This window comes from Typopeltis vanoorti, chromosome 18 (genome assembly GCF_054136105.1).
Source record: "Typopeltis vanoorti isolate ZY-2024b chromosome 18, IOZ_Tvanoo_1.0, whole genome shotgun sequence".
In the NCBI taxonomy this organism is placed as follows: domain Eukaryota; kingdom Metazoa; phylum Arthropoda; class Arachnida; order Uropygi; family Thelyphonidae; genus Typopeltis; species Typopeltis vanoorti.
Genome location: NC_143566.1, coordinates 16,176,324 through 16,196,338, shown reverse-complemented (window position 1 = coordinate 16,196,338; position 20,015 = coordinate 16,176,324). Strand labels below are relative to the sequence as shown.

The 20,015-nt window shown below is 34.7% G+C and overlaps 1 protein-coding gene across 7 annotated transcripts in view; it reads right to left on the bottom strand.

The window, feature by feature from the left end:
* Positions 1 to 18,169, bottom strand: part of LOC150096509 (uncharacterized) — a 35,319-nt gene extending 17,150 nt beyond the window's left edge. For 4 of the 7 annotated variants that reach the window (XR_016549814.1, XM_090408309.1, XM_090408311.1 and 1 more), the window contains exon 1: positions 17,675 to 18,169. Coding sequence is in view for 1 of the 7 variants with exons in the window: in XM_090408312.1 (XP_090264438.1) it covers positions 11,503 to 12,642 (1,140 nt within the window). In the remaining 6 variants the exon portion in view is untranslated. Of the gene's footprint in view, positions 1 to 11,338; positions 12,958 to 17,674 lie in introns of those variants that run through there. The other 3 variants (XR_016549813.1, XM_090408310.1, XM_090408312.1) reach the window with 2 other exon arrangements.
* Positions 18,170 to 20,015: the final 1,846 nt, after the last annotated feature.

Sequence of the window (20,015 nt, the reverse complement as noted above, 5' to 3'; positions counted from 1 at the left end):
TATCTATTTCAAAAACTGTTGGTGGATAAGAAACAGAATCAAGGGTCTCACTAGTCGATTTTACTGCAGTTTAATAAAGCTTTTACAATTTTATGATAAAGTACTTGATTTATTTACCAAATTAAGCTTTCATGAAAACTTAATTACTGTTTATTTCTTATATTCTTTGAATCTGCATGGTAAACTTAGGAATTTATTTCTTATTATGATGAATAGGGGGTACAGGCAGTGGTGAGCTATGAAAATTTTAACAAAGGGCTCGCATTGTCAAGCAAAAAAAAAAAAAAAAAAAAAAGCAAAGCCATATTTCACACAAAAACTTTTATTAATACAGCTTTGTGTACAAATTCCAATCAAAAAGTATGAGAGGACAATCAACGTCTAAAGACTATCATTTTTTAAACAAATATATCATGAGCTAAACATGAAATATTTGCACACAATCAACTGTGTTAATTTATCCTACATAAGAAAAATATTTTTTATGTATCAAAATATAACAGAATGAAATCTTTTATAATCTTTTATAAAACATTTGATTGGCTACTGTTTTAACCATACGATTGGCTACAAGAAGAAAGAAGAGTAAAGATAGCGCATGCGCTTATTTTATTTTCAAGCTTGGGCGCATTCGTTATAGAGGAGTTGAAACAATAATTCCAAATAATCTATACACTGACGAATAGACTAATTTTTGTTAGGTTACCTTATGAGTTTGTCGCTTAATACGTTTAAAAAAAAAAAAAATTTTTTTTTTGAAAAAATAAAAAAGTAAACAAGAAGAACAAAGGGCTCGCAAATTTGAGAAAAATTGAACAAAGGGCTCGCGCGAGCCCCTTATAGCTCACCACTGGGTGCAGCAACCAGAAAGGTTGGGAACTCCTGATATAGTGGAACATCATTGTCTGTATACATACAGGGTGGCCCATAAGTTATGAATGGGTTTAAACATTTAATAACTTCTTATTTTTTAAATTATTTTTATTCTTTTTTTTAGATTACAATGAAAGTGGAGTTTTGTTTGTTATGAAAAATCACATATCATGTAAATGCCTTCCATTTCAGCTTCACAAAGATAGGCCTTTCTAAGGCATGTTCCAACAATAGCTGTTAAGGTTTCTGGCTGCAGCTCTAATTTTTGTATGAATGTTCTCCTTTAGCTGTTGGATTGCCTGAGGGTTGTTCACATACACATTTTCCTTCACGTAACACTAACTTCCATTGGAAGAAGGTCGGAGCTGTCAGATCTGGAAAATGCGATAGCAAATTAATTGCATATCTTCGCAAAATCATTTCTTTGCCAAAGAAATGCTGATTTGCAAAATAAATCTGCATGATTCTGGTTCGGTGTTGGGTTATAACCTTTTCCATGATTAATTTCCCAAATGTCCTTAGAATACCTAAAAAAATAAAATGAAAAATTGAATAATATAGGAAGTAGGTGAAGCGGTTTTAGTTGCTGGGCAATTCAATGTCCACCTGTAGCCACTCAGCAATAGCTTGCCAAAGACTATTTTAAGTGGCATCAGGTGAAATGAAATGAAAAATTTAATAATCAAAAGAAGTTATTCACATTTTAAATCCATTTGTGATTTACCAGTCATCCTGTATAAGATAGATAATAATCCGTCACAATCTTTTATTCCATTATAGGAAGTGGGCGAAGCGGTTTTAGTTGCTGGGAAATTCAATGTCCACCTGTAACCAATCAGCGATAGCTGGCCAAAGCCTATTTTAAGTGGCATCTGGTGAAGAGACAGCAAACAGGTGCAGCCATCTTATGGTCCCTTAACATAATAATTTAATGTTTGCAGTTGATATGGACAGACCTTCCCAAATCTTGCGTAAAGAAACAAAGATATTCCATTCTTTTTAAGTCAAGGCAATGCATACAGGTTTGGATACATTAAAAAACAAAGAGAAAATTGGTGATAACTCGCAAGAAAAGACAAAAACATATGAAATTCCAGTACATTATGTAAAGTGATCCTTCGTCAGGGTATCACACACGAGACCTGCTGTCAGCAGTATATGCAAATGAGTCACAGAATAAGTGTTCGTTTTGGAGTGGTTTTTCCATTTTGTGTTCTGAGTTTGTCAAAGACATTTTGTGTCAGCTTAGTATGATTTGTGCAATCCCTTTCATAGCTACCAAAGAATGTGTAAGATATTGGTGTTTCAATATCATGTCTGCATGGCTAGCCTAGAGGCTATGTAAGTTGCAACCATATGCCTGGGGAAGGAGTGTCCTAGGTTAGATTCCTGTCGACGACGTGAGGAGCTTAAGGATCTTCCTCAGCTATAGCCAAGTTGGCCGGTCTTGAGCATGGACAGCAGGATTTTTCCTGCAGTTTATCTGGGGTTTTCATCCTGCAAGAAGGCAAACCGGCCCTGTGAACACACACGGATATAGTCAGGAATACTCAAGACAATCCCTCCAGCCATAGGTCTGAATTGGCAGCTATGTCGGTCCTGAGCCCAGATAAAAATAGGGGAATTGAGGTAGTGCCATACCTCTCCGTAAAAGGGGCTCACGGCCGTTGAATCACCATATGAATTGAATGAATATCACAATATGGTCAATGCCATTAGGATAATGGGAATAAAAAAAGAAATCTTAGCATAACCATATAAGCAAAAATGCCATGCAATACTTATTAGGTTTTATTGAATATTTTTGGTTCATAACTATAAGGTGCCTAGAGGAGAAACGATTCCCAACACTGCTACCACCACCACCACCCGGTAATCTACACACCAGTCAAGCAAATACAGTATTTCGTAAAGACGTCAAAATCGTGACTGCCAGAGAAAGACAGATATTGGGTTATATCTCACCACCCACAAGGCTAATGGCTAATGCAAGCATTTTATTTACTAATCTGGTTAGAATCTGTAAAGAATTTATTGTGAAGAATCGTTCGTGGCCAAATTCCAATCAAATAGAACTTATTCAAGATAAGGAAGCAAACAGACTAGTTTGTCAAATATATGGCTCTGATAGAAACAGTTTAACACATTTTCTATTGCTGTCCACTCACACAAAAGGTTTGAATATTATTATTATTTGACACCTCCAGGGAGTCCAAAGACTCATCGAAGGAGAGTGTGCAACAGAATCGAACGATTGGTCCCCTTCCAACTACTAACTGCGCTCAAACTTACTTAGCTGAGCCATTAGTAGCAGAGGCTCTACCAATTGACCAACCTTTGTGGAATAAGTGTAAGCAAAACCATAAAACTCATGATCTTTACAGTCAGTGAAGTAAGAATGCTTCATCCCCCCTTACCAGTAAATAAGATGTTTCTCATTACAGGAATTAAATAACATACTTGGGGGGGGGGGAAGCTAATTGCTTCCATTCTCGAAGGAAACTACTTAACACCATAACTGGTGCCTTTTCCTTATTATATATATATATATTTTAGTATTCTTATATTGGAAAAAGCACTTCTTCCCAATATATCAAATGGAAAGATCAAAATTAAGTTTGATCTCTGCCTTTTATTTGAAGTATCAGCAATGTTCAACATAAATATTAGCTCAAAGAACAAAGGGAAGTGCAAAGCCAAAATCGAGGTGGGAGGATATCTCAGAACGAGGACACTCTCTCCCAAAAAGTACCTTTTCTCCCCACACTATGTGGATTACATATCAATCCACATAGGCAGTGGACATTATGAATTTGCATATAAGTGCTCGATATGCAGAATAGACCATACTTGCTTCAAACAGCATAAAACGAAGATACTGAGGATTAAAACAAAGTTACTGAGATTGAAGAGAACAGATCAATTTGTGTTTTTTGTACATGCAGTCTACCAGCTTAGTACGATTTCTTCTCTCCCTATTTTATTTTGCATTACTAACATTGCTGGAGTTATCTTCACTAGCATGGGATTTCATCTAAAATTTACTTGCTAGTAATATTTTAAGAGTACAGGATTTGATTAGCAAAAGAAGCAGGTGGATGGAGTCAGAGAAGATGAAAAGTGGAAGAATTATCTGGTCAAGCAATAGTATAAAATATGAGGCAGAAGATGAATTTGTTTTCAGTAAAAGAGGAAGAGAAATATTATTAGGATACAAACCAGTAAATAAAAAATATTAATGAAAGACAGATATGCAGCAAGACCATTTAACATCACAGTGGTCAGGTCTATTCACCAACTTCAGAGAGTACTGAAGAAGAAATATAGTTATTCTATAGCAGCTTGAATTAATTTCGAAATCAATACCAAAGAAAGATATACTGATTTACTGGAGGAGATTGCAATGTGAAGATTGGAAAGGACAATGAACGATGGGAAAGAATAATGGGTAAATATGGATATGGAAAAAGCAATGAAATAAGAGAAAGGGAAGACTGCAGAGAGTGAAAATGGCAGTCAACAGACAGAAGAGCTAAGAACATGCTAAATATGATGCTGATAAGCATGAGATGGGCTATATCAGTTCAGCAGGGATGAACATTTCAAGAGCAGACAATCATCGGACCATAGCTTAGTTATTGCCAATATGAAGCTGAAACTCGAGTGACATGTGAAGGCATAGTTTCAGAGTCGGAGAGATATCATGACACTGAGCAAGGAAATTACGGGGAAAGTATATAAGAAAGTGCAAGAGGAAGAACTGAAATTCATTAGTGAAAAGGAACTGGAATGCACACACAACAAGGCAGTGCAAGGTAGTGTCTGCAATGAAGAAATCAGTGGAACAAATGATCAGAGACAGAACAGCAAAAATGCATCCCACAGGAGACATTAAAAGTAATTTCAAAAAAAGAGCATTATTAGCTAGTGTACTCATTTATTTTAAAGTCACAGTGAAACACAAACATTTCTGCTTAGTTACTCTAATTAATTATAGTAAAAAAAAAAAAAACATTTAACCAAAAAAAAAAGTGGTGAATTTTGACATTTTAAAAATCACATGAAATCATTTCATTATTCTGGGACAAAAACATTCAGATGAGTTATATACATTTAAGATTATTTGAAAAATACAGATTTCTGATTATGCTATCAAAATACACCCTCTGTCCAAAAAGAAACTGATCTTTTCGAAAATAGAACTAGTGGTGCCACCTGTTGTATCTTTTTGTTGTCGAAAGCAGCAACTTTCGTTAGTGTTGTGTCAACTGTTTATGACATTTGTTTCATTAGAAGCCAAGTTATAGTGCCAAGAGTGACAGTGTGTTTTGATGAATGGTGGGAAAACGAGTTTCAAACAGAGAGCTACGATTGACTTTTGTGTTAAACTTGGTAAACGTTTTAGTGAAATGCATCAAATGCTTCAAAAAGCATACGGTTATGAATGCATATCCCGTACTCAAGTTTATGAGTGGTTTAAGTGATCTCCCAGTGGTTGTGAGATGCTTAAGGATGACAAAAAGCAGGGCAGTCCAAAAACTGGACTGAGCGAAGTTAACATTCAAAAAAGTGGTGATTTCATCAAAGAAATATCGAAATCGTCTGCAAGATTTGAAGATGAATTCAGGATTCCAAAATCAACTGTGCACAACATTTTGAAAAAGAGTTTGGGCTTTTGTAAATTGAATTCGCGATTTCTTCCTCACAAGGTGACCAACGATCAAAAAATGTATCAAATTGAACACTTTAAAACTGCTTGTAAGGACTCAAGCTTCCTTGAAATGATTGTTAATGGTGACGAAACGTGGTGTTTTGAGTATGAGCCCGAAACAAAATGCTGAATGGAGACCACCAGAAGAGGGGCATCTGAAACAAAGTTGTTTGGAGAAGTCAAAAGTAAAAACAATGCTGATTTGTTTCTACAATTCCAAGGGCATTATCCACAAAGAAATCGTTCCGCCTGGCCAAATGGTCAATGGTGAGTATTATCTTGAAATTTTGAAGTGATTGATAGCGAGAATTCATCGCGTATGGCATGAATATCGTGACGACCAACCATTCGTCAAAACACACTGTTTCGACGAATGGTTTACTCTTGGCACTATAACTCGGCTTCTAATGAAACAAATGTCATAAACAGTTGATACAACACTAATGAAAGTTGTTGCTTTTGACAACAAAAAGATACAAGAGGTGGCGCCACTAGTTTCTTCTATTTTCAAAAAGTTTGGTTTCTTTTTGGACAGAGGGTGTATATACTGTGTATATATATATGACTGAAAATTACAAACTTGAGGTGCCAATCAACAGATTGGCACCTCAAGTTTGTAATTTTGTGGAATTATTTCAGGACCATTCGTCAAAACACATTGTCACTCTTGACACTATAACTCAGCTTCTATGAAACAAATGTTACAAACAGCTGACACAACACTAATGAAGGTTGCTGCTTTCAACAACAAAAAGATACAACAGGTGGCGCCACTAGTTTCTTCAATTTTCGAAAAGTTCAGTTTCTTTTTTGGACAGAGGGTGTATATACTGTATATATATGATTGAAAATTACAAACTTGAGGTGCCATCTGTTGATGCTACAGTGGAATTATTTGAGGAAGAAAATCACTGAAACCTATAATTATTTGTGAATTTGTGCTGCCACCTATTCATAAAAAAATCATGAACATTAAAAACTTGTGACACTACACAAATATTCCTTATGATTTTAGAAAAACTTATTGACAACCACAGCAAATATAATCACCCGTGGTCAGCAGCTGATACTCTAAGCATGCCCTTGATGACACCAACAATACTTATTGATGTGTGAATTAATATGGTATGTGGTATGAATTAATTCAAGAGGAAATCTCTACCAGCACCTCAGGAAACTCACTAACTGTTCTTTTTTCTGAAAACACCTTTCAAAGCTTCTTAACCTACTGGACAGGACTGAAACCTACATCTCTTCCCAGCTAAAGTACATCTTTACCAACTATGGAAATCAATAGTCTCACTGGTCTCCACAATCTCAACTGTTGCTGTTTTAGCCCAATTATGTGCATATGTCTGTAAGCTGTGCGTGTTTGGCAAATCATTCTGAATTTAAAAAAAATAAAAATAACCATTTATATGTAAGACCAGATAAACCATATTCAGCTAAGAAACACAGTTATAAATTTTACTCGCTTCCTAGACTATGTTTGAATCTAACCTATAATTTAGTTCTGTTTCGTTCATACAGACTAAGCTACCTAGGTTCTCTGGTCACTATAATCAAGTCAATTATCATTAATAGAGAGCAGAGAAATGCAGTCACACTTTGTTTCCAGTCAAAAATAGTATGTGTTATACAGTCGAATTTCATTTCATCATTATACGGCTAAAAACCACTATATTTTCTGGATTTCGCCATTAGAAAAAAAAAAAAAAGGTCAATTCGTTTAACCAATATTGACTGATATAAAAACACCAATAAAAAGTTATTCTCTAGTTGGTGATGGAAATGAACTCGTAAATCTTTATTTTGTTGATTTGACAGAATTCTCTTGGCAACATCTATCATGGATGTAAGCGGCTGTGTGGGAACCTGTGTTTATTATTTTAAAGTTTTTATTAAGGGTGCTTAAGGGTCAAAGCTGTATAACCGAGAGGAGACTTACACATAGCCTTTAAAGGAATGCGAAAAACCAACCAGGGCTTCTGACCTAATGTCCAATTCTCACCTTCTCGTGGTGTACCGTGATGGGTATCTACCTGGATACTGAACGAACGAGGATGGGCTGGCAATGTGGGATTTAGCCGACCAGATTGTATTCTTATTGGTTACATCAAAATATAAAACGATGGTACAACATGACAAAATTTCATGCCGGCTGGGGCATTGCCCGGTTAAACAAGGCCCCCCGCCCCGTTGTTTTCGCCAGGGAAACAGGGCGAACAGCGAAAAGTCAGCTACTGGAACAAATCTGAAAACCCACCCCAGCTCAACATCACCAGAATTAAAGATCGGTACTATCAACATAAGAAGCCTGATTGGCAAAGAAATGGAGCTAGCAGAGGAATTAAATAAGTACCACGTCGATATAATAGGGGTGACTGAAATAAAAAAGACAAAAACTGGTGAGATCTTTCTGAACAATAAATACAAAATGTTATATTCAGGCAATGACAATCAAGAAAAAGAAGGAGTAGCCATAGTATTCAATACAAAATACGAGGCTAATCTTCTTGAATGGCAGTCAGTCTCAAGTACAGCGATGTGAGCAAATGTGAGAATGGGGAACTGGACAACGAGACTTATTTGTGCCTATGGTCCCACAGAAGGTTCTACTAAGGAAGAAGTGGAGGAATTTTTTGAGGCTTTATAAAAAGCAACTGACACAATGAAAAAGGAAAAGTTGGTCCTTGTTGGAGATCTAAATAGCAGAGTAGGAAATGATTGTGGGACATACAGAAATATTTTGGGAAAATTTGGAGAAAAGAGCAAAGCTAATAATAATGGCAAATATCTGTTGGATTTCTGCTCAGGACATGGACTGGTTATTACTAACGCCATGTTCCAACATAAAAATGTGCACAAATTCACATGGAGAGAAGAGGCAAGGAATAAGAAAAGTCTTATTGACTATGTTATTGTTGATAATGATGTTTTCTCCCTGGTGCAGGACACCAGAGTGTACAGAGGATTTGAAATTGGAAGTGATCACTATTTAGTCTTGAGCAAGAAAAAATTGAATTTCATATTGAAAAGAATAACATGTAAGAAAGTTTTAAAGCGAATAAAAGTTGAGCAGCACCGAGATGTGAACTGTAGACTAAAATACACAAAGATTATTGAAGAAAAAATGAAAGAACAAGAACCAAACAGTGGAGATTCAGTGGCAAACCTTGAAGAAATTCCTGATTGATTCAGCTAGAGAGGCATGTGGTGAAGTTGTCTGCAAGGATAGAAAAATTAGAACTCCATGGTGGACACAGGAAGTTAAAGAGGCAGTGAAGGAAAAGAAGAAAGCATATCAAAAGTTCTTGGCAAATAAGTCAGCTTGTGCTCTTGAAGAATACAGAGACAAATGTAAGAAAGCTGAACAGTGTGTAAAACTAGCTAAACAAAAGTCATGGGAGGACTTTGGCAAGAACATAGAAAATAAATATCAAGAAGGTGATACAGATATTCTGGAGGTTTGAAGAAGCTTAGGAATGGAGGAAAGAGAGCTGTAATAGGAGTTAGAGATGATAAAGGTGACATGAAAATGGGAGAAAAAGATATCCTTGAAGTATGGAGTAATTACTTTGAAAATTTGCTAAATGAAACAAGCAGTGATGACAGCACAGTGATAAAAAACACTGACCAGGCATGCAGTCAGGAATACATATCCATACTTGAAGTAGAAAATGCCATCAAAGGCTTGAAATTTGGAAAGGCAGCAGGAGTAGATGATATTCGACCAAAAATGCTGAAGTATGGTGGTATAAAAGTCATACAGTGGCTGCACTGCATAGTTCAGAATGCCTGGACAGAGGGACGAATTCCTGATGACTGGAGTACAGCTCACATAGTACCCATATATAAAAAGGGAAATAAAACTGAATGTGAGAATTACAGAGGCATATCCCTTCTGAGCATTCCTGGTAAGATATATGCAAGTATACTTGAGAAACGGTTGAGAAGAATTATGGAAGAAAATCTTGGTGAACAACAAGCTGGATTCAGGTCAAATAGAGGTTGTCAGGATCAGATCTTCACTTTATGACAAATAGTGGAGAAATCATCAGAATATAACAAAGATCTGTATTTAAGTTTTATCGATTTGGAAAAGGCATATGACAAGGTTCCAAGAGAGAAGCTATTCAATACACTACACTTATATGGTGTCAATGGGGCATTATATCAAGCAATATTTAGTCTGCAGCATTTGAGATGTAATTCAGCAGTTAGAATTGAAGGAAGTACAGGAAGATGGTTTAATGTTAAATCTGGTGTGAGACAAGGATGTACGTTATCCCCTCTGTTATTCATTACCTATATGGATCACATTATGAAGGAAAGTGGTATTAAACATGATATCAGAATTGGAGATGTTAATGTCAGCTCTTTGCTTTATGTGGACGATGTTATACTTCTAAATAAATCCACTACAAGATTCCCTGACTAAATTTAATAACTGTTGTAATAGATATGGTATGAAGGTCAGCATTAAAAAGACAAAGACAATGAAAATAGGTAGAATTTTTGAAAATGTCAACTGTGTTGTGAACGGAGAAGCTGTGGAACAAGTAAAACATTTCAGCTACTTAGGCACGATTTTTAGTGAAGATGGTAAATTAAATATGGAAATAGACAACAGAATCAACAAAGCTGGTATGGTAGCAAGTCAAATGAATAAATTCATATGGAATAAGAGAGAAATTAGTCAAAACACTAAATTAGCTGTATACAAGACAGTGTTCAAACCAGTTTTAACTTATGGATCTGAGAGCTGGGTAAAAGTAAAACGCTTGACCAAAGACTAGAGACCGCAGATATGAGAGTCCTGTGAAAGATTAGAGGCATGAACAGGTGGCATCAATGGCAATATCATATTAAAAACGGGGATATTAGGAAAGAACTTGACATTGTCAGCATCCAGGAATGCATTAGCAGAGCTAATCTCAGGTGGTATGGTCACTTAAACAGAATGGGCAAAGAAAGATTAGCAAAACAAGTGTTCTCTGCCAGGTTTACAGCAAAATGACCCAGAGGAAGATCATGATATAGGTAGATTGATATAGTAGAAAGCACCTTAGATGATAGAAATATAAGATCTGGTAATGTTGGAGTCTTGACAAGTAACAGACTGATTTGGAGGAAAATTGTAGATAGGAAGTTAGTAATGATGTAATTTTTTTCATGTAGTACTATCATATCCTGTACACCCCTTGAGGGTACATGGCAGGAATTTGATGACTTTTTTTATTCTCTTCATATGGATAGTTCCTAACTTCATGAGTTAATTCGTTCCTAGCTCATGGTGATGCAAAGTGAAAACTGGTAAAGCAGGAGTTTATTTCTTATAGATGTAATATTAAAAGCAGGGGTTACATGTTCCCAGCAATGAAATCTGACAAATTATTTAACAAAACAGCCTGTAAACCTGTAATCCTATAAACAAATAACATATATACATCATTTAAGTAGTGGAAACTGCAAAGTAAGAGAAACAATCATTTTCTTATCATTGTGTACTTTAATTAAATAGCATTAAGGAAGCAAAAGAAAGAATAATAGGAAGGTCAAACTACGGATATTAAAAAATAACTGACATAGATTATAGTGTTTAAAGGTTGGTCTCGCCTGGGTTTGCTATGCCTGTACTAATTACTACAGGTACAGAAAGAAATCGCTTTCTATTCTAAGAACAGATTAAGAATAGATAAAACATATAAATTTGTGATATAGACATTGTGTATAAATAAGATAGTGACAAAATTTTAACTAATATATGTTTATTATAAATCCAAAAGATAGATCAAATGCAAGTTTAGGTCATGCAAATTTTCTATAACAAATTCCAGTTTCAAGAATTCTCATTTTAGTGAAGTTTTCTATGGGAAGTAACGCCAGTAGAGGGGGAGAATTTTTACGTATATATTTCACTCTCTTTTACAGTGATTTCTCTCATGAGAAATTAGATCACGTGCACGCATATATTTTTTATCACAGGTCTTGCAGTGAAAACGATAATCATTTGTGTGCGACCTTTTATGCATAATCATGTTGGCTGAGCATGAAAATCTCTTTCCACAGGTATCACACAAAAACCTCTTCTCTTTAGAATGTATTTTCTTGTGTCGAGAAAGGTGGATGTATGTTATAAATTCTTTCCCACATGTCTCACATAAAAAAGGTTTGTCACCAGTGTGTTTTCTTGTATGGAGTGTGAGCCTTGTTATTTGTGAAAATCGTTTTCCACAGATTTCACATAGAAATGCATCCTTTTTAAAATGAAAATGCATATGTTTGTAAAATACTTTTGGATGCAAAAATCGTTTTCCACAAGTTTTACATATGAAGGGAATTTCATTAACAGAATGGACTTGTTTTCGATGCTGAATAAGTAGTTTTGGAAGCAAAAAATTTTCACCACACATTTCACACAAATGTTTCTCAGTGTGAAGTTTTTCATGTCTCAATAGATTTCCTTTGTGCAAAAATCTATTACCACAAGTTTTACATTCATATGGTTTTCCACTGAAATGCGCTCTTTTATGCAAATTTAAGTTTGTTTTCCGTGCAAACTTCTTCCCACAGTCCTCACAAACAAATGGCTTCTCCTTTGTGGGACTTCTTCTACGTACTCTTAAGGTGAAAGGTTTATCATTGGTATGAGTTTCTGTATGACTGACAAGTGTATCCTTTCGTGAAAACTGTTTCTCACATGCACATGGTTTTTCATTTGTATGAGTCTCTGTGTGACTAACAAGATATCCTGTTTCTGAAAATTGTTTTCCACAAGTTCCACAAGTCCAGTGTTTTCCCTTTGTATGAATCCTCTTATGTACATTGAGAGTTCCTTTGCCTATAAACCTTTTGCCGCAGATTTCACAACAAAATGGTCTCTCATTTTTATGGCTTCTTATATGATGGGTAAGATGCCCTTTTTGTGTATATTTCCTTCCGCATATTTCACATGAGAATAATTTTATTTTTGTCTGGTTCTTTGTTGATAAACTAGGAGACTCCTGAAGTAAAACTTGTTTCTTACTTGTGTCAGAATTCAGTATTTCTTCCATTGTCCACTTTCTATTTGTACATTTTCCAAATATGCAAAACACAGAGACAAACTTATTTTTAATAAGTTTTGTCTAATAATAATTATTTTTTTTAAATAAAAAAACAACAACTTAGTTTTATAAAACACTTGTATATGACACTGATAACTGTCTTTCTGATGTGTAGTAATCACAGTTCACATTAAATATAGTCACTTCATACTTTGATAAAATTAAGAGATAAAACATACAGGCCGAGTGAGCTAGAGGCTAAAAAGAAATTCCTCTTTTAAATGACTTCAGTTTGAATTTCACATCCATCTGGAAACATGACTTCTGTAAAAAGTTTCAAAATGAATTAAGTGACACTGACAATTAAATTATTTAATTTTAATTACTAGTTTATTTTTTTAGAAAACCAATAAAATTATCAATGTGAATTTGAGATATGTTGTAATTTATAATGGGGATAAAAATCAAAGTCATTTTGCATATGAAAAGTATATAGAGTAGAATCCACTTATTGTGATCGTGGATGATATTATCAATCGGCTATTGTTATCAAAATCAGTCGGACCCAAAACACGCCATTTAAAATAAATTAAAAATAAGCTCTCTATTATAATAATGAAAGTTATTATTGTTATCAATATATATATCAATGTTGATAATATTGTTATTAATAGCCTTTTGCATCTCAGAATTTGTTGAAAGCTGACTTTTGTGTCAATCTTCTTTTAATCATATTCTTCCGTAAATCTTATATTTCTGAGGCAAATATAGCCGAGTATAAATACAGTCAAATTGTGATTTTTCATGCTCTCTTTCAGTAAGTGAATTTGACTAAGTGCTCGTTAATACAGCCTTAGTATTATGGCAGAAGCAATTAAAAAACTTAAATATTTATTTTTTCAAGATAAGCAAAGAATTTTGGAGTGCTATGATAAGTTGTCCAAAATGAGTCAGCACAGTGCGGTTGTACATTTAAAGATTTCACAACCACTCTTGTTTAAGATCTTAAAAAAGATATCAAACATTGAAATAAATGATGCAATTTTTTATATCCTTTGCTTAATGTTATCAGCTGGTTATTGTTATTGAAAAGCGACTGTCCCAAAGTGATCACAATAAACAGCGTTTACTGTAATTAGTTTGTTTAAAATAATAAATGCGAAATATTATTATTATTATGTGACACCTCTAGGAAGTCCAAAGACTCATCGAGGGAGAGTGTGCCAACAGCATCGAACGATTGATCCCGTCCAACTACTAACCACGCTCAAACTTGCTTAAGCCATTAGTAGCAGAGGCTCTACGAATCGACCAACGCTCTTACTGCAGAAGATTAAACAAAATATTATTGAACAGCTTGACATATTTTCATTTAATGGTGGCTTATTTAATAAAAGTTTAATTAAAATTATAAATACAGCACTTCTCAACGTAAGTTTTTTTCGGAACTTATTAAAGAATATGGGATTAATGAAAGTAATACTAAAAAATAAAAAATGTAGTCTGCACTTATCTTTTACTGAAGGGGATGACAACTGAAGTGTAATTAAATAATGTTACTTCGCTACTGGGTAAAATATAATCGCCAAAATTTCAATCAGATTTAGATCCATATCGTTAAATGACTAAGGTAATATGCTTTTTTGGGCATGGGAAGATAGCACAACAAAAATACATGTGGTAAGCATGCCAACACTGAAGATATTCTCATCATTATAAAACAGATCTAAAGATTCATTAAGTGATGTCAACTCTGTGTGCACCACAGTCTCTCATACTACCTAAAAGTATTCTCTCTGTACACTCACAGACAATGCATTCAGTATCGTACAACCACCACTGTCCAAGTAAAAAAATTCCACTTCATGCTCCTTTCTGTAATTTTTTAGAATAGTCCAGTGTTCTCATTCTGTTTTTTTATTTCACTCCCCATAGAACAATTCCCCAATGTCTATTTCTGTAAGAGCCTTTCAACAGTTCACATGTCGCAAATCATATCATTCCTTCCCCTAATGATTAAACTCTACTAAATATATTTATTCAAATTTAAACATAAAACTGCACAAAACCAGTAATAAATAAATATATGCATACACAGAGGGCTCATGAAATCCACTTGCTCACTCGCCATTGGCGAGTTATCATAGAGATGTGGTGAATAAATTTTCAGCACCATTCTAATTGCATTAAAATATATAGTCTCATTTTTTTTTTTTTTTAACACATACTTTTCACATTTATTTCATTTTAAAATATTATTTCATTCACTATCAAGTTATCTGATCACAGAAGTGTGTCCACAGAATGCAATAAAGTTTTATTTTCAATCTTATGCAACTGATTTATTATTTAATTCTTTCTTAGGCTGTTTGTCCCTGCAAAAAGTTAGTTTGCACAAAGATATGAATCACTACTGTTCCCAAAATATGATGTAATTCAAACCTATGACAGCAGGCCACGGTATTTATCTCTCCACAGATTAATTTTGAAAGAGTCAAATATTCTGAAACAAAATTTTATTTTGCATAACTTGCAGGTCGTCACCATTATTGAAAAAAAAAAAAAAAAAGATACTATTATAGTACAAAATAAGAGAAATTTATATTCTTATTTTCCCAGCATGCTCTTTCAACTTTTACATAGGTATGCATTCACAATTCACAACATGAATTAGCTTGGAATAATTATATATTTGAACATTTTTACATGAAAAGACTTGTTTAATACTGTTATTTAAAAAACAGTTGTCTTAGAAAGACCAGTTAGAGATCAGATCACGTTACTCACATGACACCGTGAAAAGTTAGTCGGGCTCTGTTGCTAATGTTGACCCTTTTCGGCTGTTTTTGTTCAGTTCTTTATTTGCCTTTCCTATTGAATTATTTCTATGCATACTTTATATAAATTCACCTTCAGTATGGACAACAAGGAAAGGAAATGCAAACTTTGTTTTTCAGTTTTGTGATACATTGCAAAACTAAAGGTGAAGGAAAGTGAGCAGAAAGTATTACAAACCCAGAAGAAAACAGTTCTGCTGTGTAATCAACTAACAATTAATATATACTTTCTAAGGACAAAAGGCTAAAAGAATTCCAGTGGCTGTATGTTACAAAGGCTAAATTACATTCTGTAATGAATAAAAAATATCTAGATTACTACTAGACTTTTTGAGGTCCTTTAAAAGTGGAGTTATTTAGGATTTATGAGATGCTCAATTTTCATAAACAAATGCTGACATAGACTTTACCAGAAATTACTCACCTGGGTAACACACCTCTACACAATACAAAACTAAGATTAATCTAAATGTCTGTTAATCACTTACAATAGACCTCAGGTGGGGGGGGGGGGAATGGTTTCCAAAACCTGGTTTGTTTGAAAGAAAATTCAAAATTCAGCATTCATAGTGAAAAATTTATGCCAGTGAAATTCTGGAACATTATCCAAATATGAACAAGAATGATGGATTAATTATTCCAAGAATTTGGAGGACCCATCTTCAATCCCAAACAGAAAAAGAGAAACATTTAGATCCACCTTAATTTTGTACAGTATAGTGTCATGTAGCTTGTATTGTATATATGTATTGTAATCATCTAATGATGATTTCAATACAGAGGTATTGAAATCATCATTAGAGGGACATACTTATACTTTTCCCTAGGCACTAGAATGCTCCAGGAACCTTTCCCTCATTCTTTGGGGCTGTAAAACTGGTCCAAATTTTTTGGGCCCCTCAACTAGAATCTCATGCAGCTGTACATAAGTATAGCCCTGTATATATACATATTCAGCTTTATTACGGAAAACTAGTGAGAAACATTAGATACCAAAACATCCTGCTAAATAGTTCTACTAATAATTAATCATAAAACTGTAATTTTTAATGCACAAAAAGTGTAAGTTTCCTAATTTAATAAGTCACAGAAACAGTGGTAAGAAGTATGTTAAAAGAAAATAATACATCTCTGCTACATTAATTTTTAAGCGAGTACAACTGCATGATATCTCAATAAAAGTGCAATCATTTGATTGCTGGCTCTTGCCATTATGCACAGCACTGTAGTGTGTTGTGGATTATGGGAAATTAAATAACTTATGTGAGGTCATCTATCTCGATGTTCCTAGTATTCTAGTCGTGAAGATATATCATGCACACACACAGTTTTGTTTGCTTATATATGACTGAAGGACTAAAAATAACTTCTTGTCCTGTGTAATTTATTGTATTTGATACAATATTTAATGTTATGCAGTAGGTAAACAAAAAGACAAAGGAAAGCATATTTATGTGTGCTTATTGTACATCATGTCGTTATTATTGTTAAGAACACATCCAAGGAGATGCTCTTAGGCTGCTTTGTTTTATAGGAGGGAAGAAAAAAAAATACCCTTACACCACACCATATGCCTGGCTAACTCGCCTTCAGGTGAAATGCCTTTAAAAATGTCCCTTGTATCTTAGACAAGATTTGGACGAAGGTATTTCCTGCCAAATTCTAAGGTACTGCTGCTCTTTCACCTGCATTACAGAAGCCAGATAGCTGACTGTTAAGCTCATGCAAAATAATTGGGATATGCATCTGTGTATTATGTTAGTTTACTTGAATGAAAAATCCATGCTTCCACAGAAGCAAATCGATGCACACTGAAAAAAAAAAAAAACTCCACGATTGTTTTAAATACTAATTCCACAGACGAAGTTGCAAAACACACTAGTCTTTGTGTAGGCAAATACTTAAGGAAGGACTGTGTTCAAAGTTGAAGATGTGTGTTAGAGTAGCGGGGGATGTATATCTTTCATTGTAAGTTTTAAAACAAAAAAAAAAACAAAAAAAAAGAAGAGCTAACAGGAGTAAACATTAAGCTAATTAGAGCATGCAACTATCCTCTGATCTATATTGAAAATATGGATGCTTCTTTATCTAATCACTTTGCTATTTTTTGTCTATTATCAGTAACGACATGAAATCTAGTTTCGGAAAATGTTTACAAAAAATCAAATATAATAAATAATATATAAACACATTGTGAAACATACCTGAATATCATCCTTTCAAGGTAGCAGATATTTTGATTATTTTCTCATTTGAATAGGCAAGTAACATTAATTGATCCAAGTAATAGTATGCAAAAAAGCATTTGGCATCTATTGTTCTTCTAATACGTTTTTAACTACATTGAAAAGTAAAACGATTTAATGTATAATGCCTTACAAGATTTAAAATCAAATATCTTCCTTCCTATTGGACTGATAGTAGGGCACCCATATCTTGCAGAAATAATTTTTCTAACAAATTGTCACAAAACACAGTTTACTGAAACATCTATATAGCAGAAGAAAACCACACGATTATTAACAAAAAGCAGTTCAAGCCTACCGGAAAGAAATGGACAATCACAGTTGGCAGGTTAAAAAGAAAATTAATAATAAATTGAAACTCCACTTAAAGATTACTCTTTTACGTGAATTAGAAATTATCGAGAAAAAAATAAAAAGAAAAGATGAACAGTATGAAATATTCAGATTCGGTGACGTCACATCCAGTTGCGAACGAAGACATGGTACCTGCTCACGCATCGATGCATCCGCTGCGGTCACCCGTAGACATCCATGTTACAGAAACGACCGTTGGAGAAGAAAGAGTCCGATTGAAGATGTGTTTAATTCAAAATCTGAGAATTCTAGGAAATTTCTGTCAGTTGCACTGTAATATGAAAAGGTAAGATATTGTCTGGGATGCAATTCTGAATTTTCCGGAGAATGAAAAATGGAGAGTAAAAAAATTAATTGTAGCACCTTCGATAATCATTTTATAACCATATGCACCCAGTTTTTTCCATGTGTGTGTGTGTGTGTGTGTGTGTGTGTGTGTGTGTGTGTGTGTGTGTGTGTGTGTGTGTGTGTGTGTGTGTGTGTGTGTGTGTGTGTGTGTGTTATTATTATTACGTGACACCTCCAGGGAGTCCAAGGATTCATCATAAGGCTCTATTAGAGCCTTATGATGAATCCTTGATATGGAGTTCCCTCCCTTTTCTCTCTCCCTATTGGGGCGAGTTCAGCTCCCTTAGCTAACTTAACTCTACTTAGCTAAATACATCTCACTACTTAATTCTCCATTACTACTCAGTTCTCCAACTACGACACTACTACCATCAAAGCCCATCATCACCAACAAACAGTATTTTTTGTCTGTAAATTGCGTGTATTCTGAAGGACGATTTGTCTGTACGTGAGCTAAAACACCCAAGTTTCTGGGAGAAAAAACTCTGCTACCATCGTATGAGATCGGCTAACTCACCTTCAACTGAAAAAGCTCATATAAGGATTCCCCTCGTCACGACGAGAATCGAATCCAGATCTTTTTCAATCTATTCCTCCAATTGCGCTCATGGCAGCTAGTTCTATGACCAGACAAGGTCAAGGTCGTGCGTATGTATGTATATTCATAATATGTTTTGATTTCGCATTCCATTTTTTTTTCATGAATGCGTGTGTGTGTGGTATGTATTATTTGTTTTCTCACACACACACACACACACACACACACACACACACACACACACACACACACACACACACACACACACACACACACACACACACACACACACACACAGTATATACATTATACCTCGCACGTGTATGTGTGTATTATATGTTTTCATATGGCATGTGTCCAGATTGTCCACAATTTTCACTAGCTGCCTGGAAGTTTCAAGTATGAACATTTCATTTATTTAGTAACATATAGTTAAACTTAACAAACAAAAACAGTATGTTGATTTTTAATTAATAGTGCTAATTTTAATATTATTCTCATAATTTGACGTTAAGGACTGTGTAGCTCACTGGAAGTGGCGCTGGCGTCCTCTGCGCTTGGTCGCTCGAGGTTTGACTTAAGTTCAAGTCTAGTCACCAACTGGAGGAACTTTTTCTGAGCCTTTCTTCGACCGGTTCCGAGTTAGTCGATCTCTGGCATGGGTAAGCGGGTTTTTCCTCCTGGAAACTTGGGTTTTTCATCCCGCAAACTCAAGAAAATCGACCGTAGTATCCACATTATTTCAGACAGTGACATATCTTGTTAAGGTTAGGTACCAAGAGATGGCAGCACTTGTTTGCCAGCCTCTTCATCGGTGGCTACTATAATTGTGATAGTCACGGGCAAGCTATCTCTGATTGACTACTGGTGGAGATTGAACTGCCCACTCAGTCTCCAAAAGCTAGATAGGGTATAAAGGCCTCACCTACTCCCTTTAAGGGAATAAAAGGCATTAGCTGATTTATTTATTATTTAAACCTTAAGCGAGTTTTTAGAGGCACTTGTTTTGCAAAAAGTTATTATAATGGTATCTCCATGGAATCAGAAGACTAATCGCGA